General features: G+C 38.9%; 1 protein-coding gene across 1 annotated transcript in view; it reads right to left on the minus strand.

Moving 5' to 3' along the window:
- The window catches only part of LOC134381060 (ceruloplasmin-like), a 34,321-nt gene extending 25,495 nt beyond the window's left edge, over positions 1–8,826 (minus strand). The window contains exons 1-4 of the mRNA XM_063101154.1: positions 8,672–8,826; positions 7,666–7,916; positions 5,732–5,944; positions 3,360–3,518 (exon numbers count right to left, since the gene is read on the minus strand). Of these exons, the coding sequence (XP_062957224.1) occupies positions 3,360–3,518; positions 5,732–5,944; positions 7,666–7,916; positions 8,672–8,826 (778 nt within the window). The remainder of the gene's footprint in view (positions 1–3,359; positions 3,519–5,731; positions 5,945–7,665; positions 7,917–8,671) is intronic.
- Positions 8,827–10,701: the final 1,875 nt, after the last annotated feature.

Here is a 10,701-nt window from a genome sequence, read left to right on the forward strand (position 1 = left end):
CCAGAGATCAGACAGGCAGACCCTCCTCAGGCAGACTGCCCTTCATTCCTCTTCTACCTCCCCCCAAGCCCTACCAGCTGACTGAGCCTCCCCCTCCCCAAACAGATCACAGGGTCTCTACCCTAACAAACATGCCCTCACACCACTGGAAATAAAGTGCATATGTGTCCTCCCAGAGAACTGGCCAGGTGGTTCCATCCTGAACAGTCCTGCCTAGCAGCCTTGCCAACAGTCCAAGAAGTGGCTGGACTGGCCCCTTCACTGCAGGCCTCTCTAGCAGCCCCACTGACCAACTGGGAAATGGTTGGTTGGGCCTCCTCACTGCAGGCCTGCCTAGTGGCCTTACCAACAGTTCAAGAAGCAGCTGGATAAGCCCCAGACTGCAGCTCCATCTCACCCACTTTCTGAGAAATGGCTCAGCAGCTCTGCCCTTGGTAGACTAGTTCCTGAACCACCAAGGGAAGCATGACCTTGCACGAGGCCCCAAGAAATGGCACAGTGGAAGGGCCACCAGCAGACCTGCACTCAGCTAGCTGAGCCAAAGTGCACCCATGCCCCTGGATCAGAAAAACAGTTCAGCTGTCACATCCCTCTAAGACTTGCTCCTGAATCTTTGAGCCATTGTATGCACACGTATCTGAATGAGAAACAGTTTGGCTAATGTGCCCTTGTTTGCAGATGACATGACTTTACATATATAGAAACCTAAAGACTCTACCAAAAAAACCCTCCTAGACTTGATAAGCAAATTCAGTAAAGATCCAGGATAAAAAATCAACATACAATAATCAGTAGCATTTCTATATATCAACCTCGAACTTGCAGAAAAAGAAATCTATCCCATTTACAATAGAAATAAGATAAAGTGCCTAGGAATAAATTTAACCAAGGAGGTGAAAGATCTCTACAATGAAAACTATAAAACACTGACTAAAGAAATTAAAGAAGACACACACAAAAATGGAAAGATGGCCCATGCTCATGGATTGGAAGAATTCATATTATCAAAATGACCATAGTAACCAAAGCAATCTACAGATTCAATGCAATCCTCATCAAACTACCAATGACATACTTCATCGAAATAGAAAAAGCAATTCAACAATTTATATGGAACAAGCAACCCTGAATAGCCAAAGCAATCCTGAGCAAAAAGAACAAAGTGAGGGGTATCACATTCCCTGACTTCAAAAATATACTACAAAATGATAGCAATCAAAACAGCATGGTACTGGCACAAAAACAGACCAGTAGAACCAAAGGGAGAATTCGGAAATAAATCCACATACCTGCAGCAAACTGATTTTTGACAAAAGAGCCAAGAACATACATTGGGAAAAGGACAGCCTCTTCAATAAATGGTGCTGGGAAAACTGGAGATCCATGTGCAGAAGAATGAAATTAAACCCCTCTCTCTCACTATATACCAAAATCCACTCACAATGGATTAAAGACTTAGATGTAAGACCCAAAACTGTAAAACTTATAAAAGAAAACATAGGAGAAACACTTCAGTTCTGGGAAAAGTTTTTATGAATAATGCTTCAGAAGCACAGGGTACAAAAGCAAAAATTAACAAATGAGATTATATCAAACTAAAAAGCTTCTGCACAGCAAAGGAAATAAGAGAGAGAAAAAATAACCTGCAGAATAACAGAAAATATTTGCAAATTATGTATCCAGCAAGAAATTGATATTCAGAATATACAAAGAGCTCGAACAATTCAGTAGTGAAAGAACAAAAAATCCAATTAAAAAATGGGCAAAGGAACTGAATAGACAGTTTTCAAAAGAAGACATACAAAAGGCCAGTAGGCATATGAAAAAAATGCTCAATATCACTAATCATCAGAGAAACACAAATCAAAACCACATTGAGATACCTCACACCAGTTAGAATGGCTATTATTAAAAAGACAGAAAATAAGGGGCCCACCCCGTGGCTCACTCGGGAGAGTGTGGCGCTGAGAGTGCCGAGGCCACGGGTTCAGATCCTATATGGGGATGGCTGGTGCGCTCACTGGCTGAGTGTGGTGTGGGCGACACAAAGCTGAGGGTTGCGATCCCCTTACCGGTCACAAAAAAAAAAAAAAAAAAGAAAGAAAGAAAGGAAATAAGTGCTTGTGAGAATGCAGAGAAAGGGGAACTCTTATGTGAATTAGTACAACCATTACAGAAAAAGAGTATGGAGGTTTCTGAAACAACTACAGATAGAACTGCCATATGATTCAGCAATCCCACTACTGAGTATATATCCAAAGGAATGGAAATCATCATGTTGAAGGGATACCTGCACGCCCATGTTTATTGCAGCTCTATTCACAATAGCCAAGAGTTGGAATCAACCTAAATGTCTTTCAACAAATAATGGGTTAAGAAAACATGATATATGTACACAATGGAATACTACTCAGCTATAAAAAAAAGAATGAAATTCTGCCATTTGCAGCAACATGGATGTGTTTGGAGAAAATTATGTTAAATGAAATAAGCCCGGCACAGAGAGAGATATGTTGTCATTCATATGTGGAAGCTAAAAAAGCTATCTCATAGAAATAGAAAGTAGAGTAGTGGTTACTAGAGACTGGGGGAGGGGAAGAAGGCAAAGGGAGGGCAGGGGGAGAGGGTGGTCAGTGGATATAAAATAGTAGAGCGAGAGGAAGGATGAGACTAGTGTTCTATGGTAACATAGGGAGACTACAGTAACAACAAAGAGCTGCATATCTTTGAATAGCCAGTCAGGATGATGTTGAATGTTCATAACACAAAGAAGTGACAAATGTTTGAGGTGATGGATATACGAAGCACCCTTATACGATCATTGCACACAGTATGAATGTACCCAACTATCACATTGTCCTCCATAAATATATACAACTATCATGAAGGCAAAAAAGTAAGCTGAAAGGCGGGAAGCAGTGAAAAGAGGAAAGAGTAGAAAGGAACGAAGTTCGTGAGAGAAGAAAGTAAGGATAAAGGTGACTGAAGCTATGAGAACATCTTTTCTGAAAAATTGTATGTTGGACAAAAACACATTTTCATTAGATACTTGGCCAGCCATGTCTTTGTTTTTCTATCATATTTTATTACTTAAAATTACATCTTTCCTGTGTTTTTACCATCTCTTTTTAACCAATATCAGACTTCAGAACACAAATCTATCAAACATTACTTGTATGAAACTTTGGAAACGGGCAGGATTTACTAGATGACTTGCATGTCAGCCAGTATACCCTGAGCGAAAAACTGAAAAATATAAACTCAACTAAACAGATTTTGACAAAGGGAAGTCACTAAATAGTATCACAGCAGTTAGGATTATAGGATAATATAAATGAGAAAGTTCTTTTTAATCTTACAGTGCATGAGAATGTGAGAATCACTAGTATTAACTTTGCCAGATTCATTCAGCGTTTTCATATTTTCATTGATATACCAGCTTTCCTTTTCATCAGTAGTAGAAAACATTAGAAAATAGGACCTGTCGATATTTTTTTCAATGTCTCCATTCAACGTCCCTGAAACAAACAAAATTTCTCAGTTTTCATATAGATAATAATCAGAACCATTGTTAAAAATACAACATTTTTATTGAAAAAGGATCTACAGTTTTGTCAGTTGTTAGGGCACATGGAAAAGGTAAGTGTTTGTGATGTAAGATTACAAAAACTTTAAAAAGCACATTATATATCTATATGAATGAAGCCAAACTTAAAGAATCCATACTCATTTTTTCTGCACATCAGTAACTTTCTGGAGTGTCGACATCTGATAACTATTATCACATGAGATTGTTCTATGTACAGATTCTCAGAATTTGTGCTTCCTCAAACTAATCACAACTCTAGTTTATATTAACTGATTTATCCATTTATGCTTATAGTCAACAAATATTTATTGAACATTTGTAATGTGTTAGGTTCTACAGCAAGTGCTAGGTCCATAAAAGTGAGCAAGACAGGCTTCTACCCTTGCAGAGCTTATAATCAACAGTGTCGGTCATCAATAAATAAGTGATACAGTATAGTATTGTGTGAGGTTCTTTAGTAGAAAAGATCAGGGCACTGGGGACCAGCTCACTGAATCTTGGGTGTGGAAATGTTCCCTGAAGTCAGTGACACTTCAGTTTCTATCTAAAAGTTGAGTAGGAATTTGCTGGGGTATGTCTAGAGAGAAAATTCCACGCAGCAATTAAGGTGGTAAGGAGTTTGGTCTCAGTATAAGAATAATCAGCAGCCGCTGAAGGACTTTAAGCAAAGGAGCGATAGAATCAGCTTGGCCTCTCAGAATCACCCCCTCGCCCCAACCCTCAGACAGAAAACCAAGTGGAGATGAACTGAAAGGGGAAGCCCTAGAGGCTGGCAGTGCAGCCATGCGTCTGTTGGAGGCATCCTGGCAAAAGAACCACAGTCGCCTGAGCCTGGTTAGAGTTTGTGGAGCTGGAGGGAAATGAGCTGATCTAGTGATGTGTAGGAAGTAGAACTGGCAAGACTTGATTGATTGAAGTGTTTAGTGGGGCATGAGGGAGAAGGAAGCAGGAACATGATGCCCAGGGTCCTGTCTCCAGCAACTAAATGGGGCCTGGCAGGGCCTTTCCTAAGGCAGGGAACACAGAATCAAGGGAGGGATTCAGGGCAGGAGCAGATGATGGGTTTTGGAACATGATGAGATTAAGGCACCACTGGAACACCCTAGTGGAGATACCAAGTTGCCAGCCTGACCATCAGTAGAGGAGTTGGGACTAAAGATTTCAGACTCATTAGTATGCAGGTGGAAACAAATGACCCAGAATCATCACTCTGTGAGCTTGGATTAAACAAAGAGAAAAGTGCCTAGGACAGTGGGAATAAAATTATTATACTATAAATATGACATAATATAATATATATAAATACAATATAATATAAAATTATTATCAGCCCCAAATATTTTATATCAACCTTACATTTGAAACTATGGGCGTAAGTTAGAATATTGTGATCAAGAAAGTATTCATGGCAATTCACATACATGGTGAGAATGCAAGGCATTAATTATCATTGTTAAACAGAAAAAGGAGAAAGTTTGGAAATATTTAGACTAAAGTTAAGCATACACTTATTCTGTATCTTGTCATCATGCAATTGTGTTCCTTGCACATTAGAGAAGGTCAATGAGCTCTTCAAAAGTTGGTTTAAAAACTTATCTCCAAAGGAACGTTATCTGTAACCTTGACATGATGTGTTTGTTACAGAAAACTGAAATTGTTAAAAAAAACTTATTATACAGAACTGGTAGTTCACTTAAAGTTTTACACTTTGATTGTCATAGGAAGTTAAATTTGCTCACTAACTTTATAATCCAGTGCTGTCACCTCATTGGTCTTGTTATAATGAACCAAATCGGAATATAAAAGCCCTGTATTTCCTTGCAAGTTAGAAACATATCAGTAAAGCTTCCTCCTTGTAAGGATTATTTCTGCTGTAAGATTAACTGGCTGAAGTGCAGTTTACTGTGTTTGACTACCACCTAGTGACCAGCCTGCATTATTGATTGAACTGAGGGTTGCACTTAAAATCGCCCTCTGGTGCTCAAAGTCCAAGATGGCAAGTTCGCATTCTTGATTACAGAATCAAGGTCTAAGCAGGAAAATGGAGCTCCTCTGACAGCAAAATTCCTCTAGGAGAGCAGGGAAGAACCCACACATTTTGGTTGACTCTATTTCTACAATGAGATCTTAAAAATATGTTACCTCTTTTACAAGTCAGAAGTCCTCCAACAAGTCCCGAAGCCACATCTTTTACACTGTCTAAATGGGAGTGGTAAATCCTTGTCACACAGTTACTGTCACTGGGGCCAGGCCCCTGATTCTCATCTACATACCACTTGTAAGTATACTGTTTCCCTGGCTCCAGGTGGTCATCTTCCTTTTGCAGGCCCGTAGTATTGTCAGGATAGAGGGCACCTGGAAAACATACTCTGCAGTGTGGTTACAGTAAACATTAGACAGCACTATTTTGAACGTGACTTATACTTTTTCCATTAAGCCATGAATTTATGTTAATTTGTATTTTTGAACAAACTGTGCATTTTCCCTTCCTCTCCTCTGCCTCCTGTCTCCCTAAACTTCTCTTCATTGGCTTCCACTTGAATGTTCAGCTTAGCCACAGTTTCTAGACTAAATTGGAATGAGGCAGGCAGTATATTAGCAGACTAGCACCACCTTTACTAAATGATTCAGCAAATGTTTATTGTGCACCTACTATGTGCCTAGATTTTAAATATAGCGGTGACCTCTGTATTCCTGAATTTCTCTCCATATTTTGTTTATTATTGCCAGTCAGACTGGAGACCCAGGACATCAAGAGGTACCCGTGTTACCTCCAAGAAGCCTACTGCAGTCTGAAGTGGCCTTCTGCGTAGCTTACTTATGTCACCCTGAGCTATTACCTCAGTTCTGAACTTGGGACCTTGCTCTCCATTTTTTCTTCTTCTCTGGCTAGAATTTCACCTCAGATCCCTACCCCTTGTGGGTGGGATCCTATTATGGATAAAATTCCTTTATTTAATAAAATAATTTGAAGCAAGAGCAGTCTCCCATTCTCTATCCATCGTTTGGGACCCTCTTGCTTCACACTGAACGTGAAGAAATTTACTGACTTGTGCTCTCTCCCTGCCCAGCTGCCCATTCAATTTTCTGAGTCTGTCTCAGTCCAGAGGATTCATTCAGGCCATTTTCTAGCTTCTTCCTCATGCTGCCCTGAGGGAATCATCAAGTCTCAGTCTAACTCATGAGTGTTAACTTAAAACAATTGAAAAAACAAACTTTTGTTACCATTTATCCCATCATATGTCTATGATATATAGCATTTTTAAGAGGCAGTGATCATTGCAAGATGGTTGTGTAACATGGCAGAATAATTTTGATGGATCATGGAATGGCATCTAATGCTCCCACTGCCTGTGTTTTCCCAGAGCCTCTGCTGGAAGAAGCACCCATCCTACCAGTGGTACTCTTCTCAAGTGGGACTAAAGTTGTCTAAAGATTGATGGCAGACCTTTAAAGAAACATATGTCAAACACTGGGAACAAATGTCTACTTTCCACCATTGACAAGCCCAAGCTCTCTTTCCCTAGTTTTCCTGGTCTCCTGAAGCCTCGCAAAACCCTGTTTGTGTTCTCTTCCCCTCCTTTTCCCAGCACCATCACGCAGCTGTGACGTAGATGTGTAAGTGAGAAGACTCTGTCTGGAAGGCAGTGATTTCTCTTGATGCTGATGTTTTCCAGGAGGGTGGTCCTCATCTACTAGGAAATGGAAATGAGACGGGTGCAGAACAGGATTTCTGCCAACCTCACATTTAGCTTATGAGTGTCTCCTACCAAAAAAGCAGAGCCAAAAACAAAGAAACCTTTTTTTTTTTTAAGGTGAAGAAAAGGTATAAGTGAAGAGAAATTCTTTTTTAGGCATTGCACAAGGGCTCTCACTCATTCAAGATGAGAAACTGGAAAAGGACAGTCTTGGGTATAAACATTAAAGACACCAGAAGTATGTGTCTGCATTCACCCCAAACTATTCCTGGTTCATAATGACAACCAGTTCATGATTACCTTGCTCTTCCTGAGGTCTGGTGCGTATACTATCCACAAGCAACAGCTCAGGAATGTAAGGAAAGGGGATCTACTTACCTTCATTTTCTTTACTGTAGGTGAGTCCATGAGGATGCAAACTATAGCGTCTTGAAGCAAAATTTTTTACATGTACATAAATGACATCTCCAGTCTCTGCTTTAATTATTGGGCCTAAAAATCCCAACCAGGATGGTTTTTTAATGATTGTTTGAAATGTGTTGTCAGTATACTGAAAATACAAAGCCTTTTTATAAACATATTTTTTTCTATCTTGATCTTCTTGTTGTTGTGTTTGGGACTGAAACTCTCTGCAAAAAAAAAAAAAAAAAGAGAGAGAGAGCTTTAACAAATTTCGACGGGAAAGGAAAAAAGTGTTAAACCAACTAAAACATGCTGGAGAAAATGTGAAGGGAGTCAAAAAAAGGTGTTGTAGGTGAGCAGATTGCTGAGGTACTGGATGAAGAGCTCAAGTATGAATGCAGCAAGTAACTCACGTGGCATTGTGGTTTACAAGATGCACCGAATTGGACTGCACTGCATGTAGGCTTCCAACCCCACTTCAAGTTTACTCTCGAGCATCAGATCAATTCCCGTGACTTAGGATTGCTGACATGTTTAAATAAATTTGTGGATTTGTGGGTAGAATTGGGGCATTTTACTGCAAAATCATGGTAAATCAAGACCCCACTAATAACTTCTAGATTTTCTCCCCCCAATTATCTGAAAAGAAAAATCAAAATGAGAACAGCAGAAGGAAAAGTGTTGTTTATACCTTGAGTACCACATGAACAAAATTGATGATAAACAGAATTAGAGACGGTCCCTGAAATAAGGTGTCAGGAGGGCAAGAGCAGTGATTATTTCAAGAAATAACAAGTTCTGATTTATATTAGTATCTGTCTTGCATACCATGCTTATGCTAAACAAAGAAAGTGTTTCTAACAGCATACGTGCCTGTAAAGGGTCAGTCATGAGAAATTCCTCATCAGCATTTTGTCAATGAGTAACAATTATCAACTTTTGCTTCTGAAAATAACTTTTTCAGTGCAAAGGTATTACTTACTGATCTTCTGAAAAAGGCTCTCCATTGGGCGTATTTTTACCAGAAGGAGCGTAGTTCCAAGTAGTTTCTTTAATGCCTATGTTGTAGTGCCTATCTTTTGCCCAACCTGAAGAACTAATAAAAAACAGAAAGGTCAGTGGTAAAAGGGTCTTCATTTTAAAGTCCTGAGCCTAGAGAAGCTAACTGAGTCGGGCTTGCTTTCCTTTTATATAATCCAGGCTTGCTAGCTTTATTTGAGTCCCTATCATAAATCAGGATTGCATAAGAGCTGTTCATCTGTCTTTATTTGCATAGACGTCAATTCTATTCCAAATTCATTTGGTTTTCTTTAGTTAGGCTGTGGGAAATGTGGCACAACGTACTGGATAGATGGGTTCTCCAGTCATCCGCCATCCCTGGACTACTCTTATGTATTCCTAAATTGTAGAAGTAGTCTCCTGTCCAGTGTCCAGCCTCATTTTCTCACTGTTCTGGTCTATCCTACATATCATTCCCAGATTATTCTTCTTTAAATGTTACTTTCATCAAGTTATTCCCCTAGATGATCATTTAAATTCCTTGTCATTTCAGTCTTTTTTAATATTATCATCAAAATTTTTAACGTAAAAGACTACCCATAATTTAGCCCCCAATCTGATATTCCAACTTTGTCTCCATAATTCACTTACAGGATCCCTTCCCTTTAGGAAGTTGTCTTAGGGACATGGTGTGAGGTGGGGAGAATGCATAAGATCTGGAGTTAGAAAGCGCTGGGTGTTTTACCCCTAATTCTGTCACTTACCGGCTGTGTGTAGTTGTGTAACTCAATTTCTAAATTTATAACATGATAATAGTATTACTTACCCAATTAGGAAGTTGTGAAAATTAAATGAGACAGCACATGTTGTAGAGGAGCTTGGGGACACAGATAAAGAGCCTGGTATACAGTCAATATTTAATAAGTGTTATTTACATCCCTTTCCCCCACTGTCACAATGTGCTTTCTGAGTTTATCTGAAATTATTCACACCGATTTCCCAGCCTGATAATACCTCTCTTGGCTTCTCCCTTTCTTAGTTTAGTCAAATTTTTGCCATTCTTCACGGCTTGAATGAAGCTTCAGATCCTCAGTGAAGCCTTCCTTGACCATATCAGCTTGCAGACACCCCCTTTCTGAATTCACCAGCTGCATCGTGGTCTGCAATACATGCTGCTTGGTATTGTGGCTTAAATTTTCATGTGGTATATTCTCTACCCCAATAGATTCTAACTCCTATAGATTAGGGGCCACTTCTTTTTATTGTTTATATCTCCTGGAGATATCAAAAAATACATTTAAAAATTTTTTGAGGAAATAGAGTGTCTTGGCCAAGATTACAATAAGTAAGAAAATGAGCAGGAGTTTTTAGAAGCCATGGATCTGTTTTGTGTATCATGTATCGGGATATTTATGGGTATTAGGTATTATTTAAGATTTTAGAATTTGAAAGCCATAGTGCCTTTCAACAGTGAGACTGGTGTTCTGATTTAGGTTTAGATACCCACAGTTAGAAATATTGAGGCAGCACAATCATATGGCAAATATAATTCTGAAGCCTGTGTTTATCCCTCAACTATATGTCTTAGAGACCTTTACACATCAGTACCTAGAAGTCTTCTTTTTTCATTTTAACTGCAGCATAGTTTTTCCTCTTATGAATGCACTATAGTTTATCTTTAGAACACATACAAAGTGTATTTTTCCTATATGTACATACGGATATCTACACACACTTAAAAAAATGTCCAAAAGGATACATATATAACTAAATATCACTCTGAGAGGAAGAGAGAAGATTATTTAAAAATTTTTTATGAGAATATATTTATATATTGCTTTATTTTAAAAACTAGCAAAGTGTTTGGATTTCTCCTTGTTGCATTAAAAATAATGAGGCTATAATTCTTCCTCATAAGCAACAATTGCTCAATTCTCCACTAGTCACAACTTACAGAATGTCCTATCACAAAATTCTGCATATTTGTGAATCATTTGGTGAGGTTTAAGAGGA

The sequence above is a fragment of the Cynocephalus volans genome, chromosome 1 (genome assembly GCF_027409185.1).
Source record: "Cynocephalus volans isolate mCynVol1 chromosome 1, mCynVol1.pri, whole genome shotgun sequence".
Taxonomy (NCBI): Eukaryota; Metazoa; Chordata; class Mammalia; order Dermoptera; family Cynocephalidae; genus Cynocephalus; species Cynocephalus volans.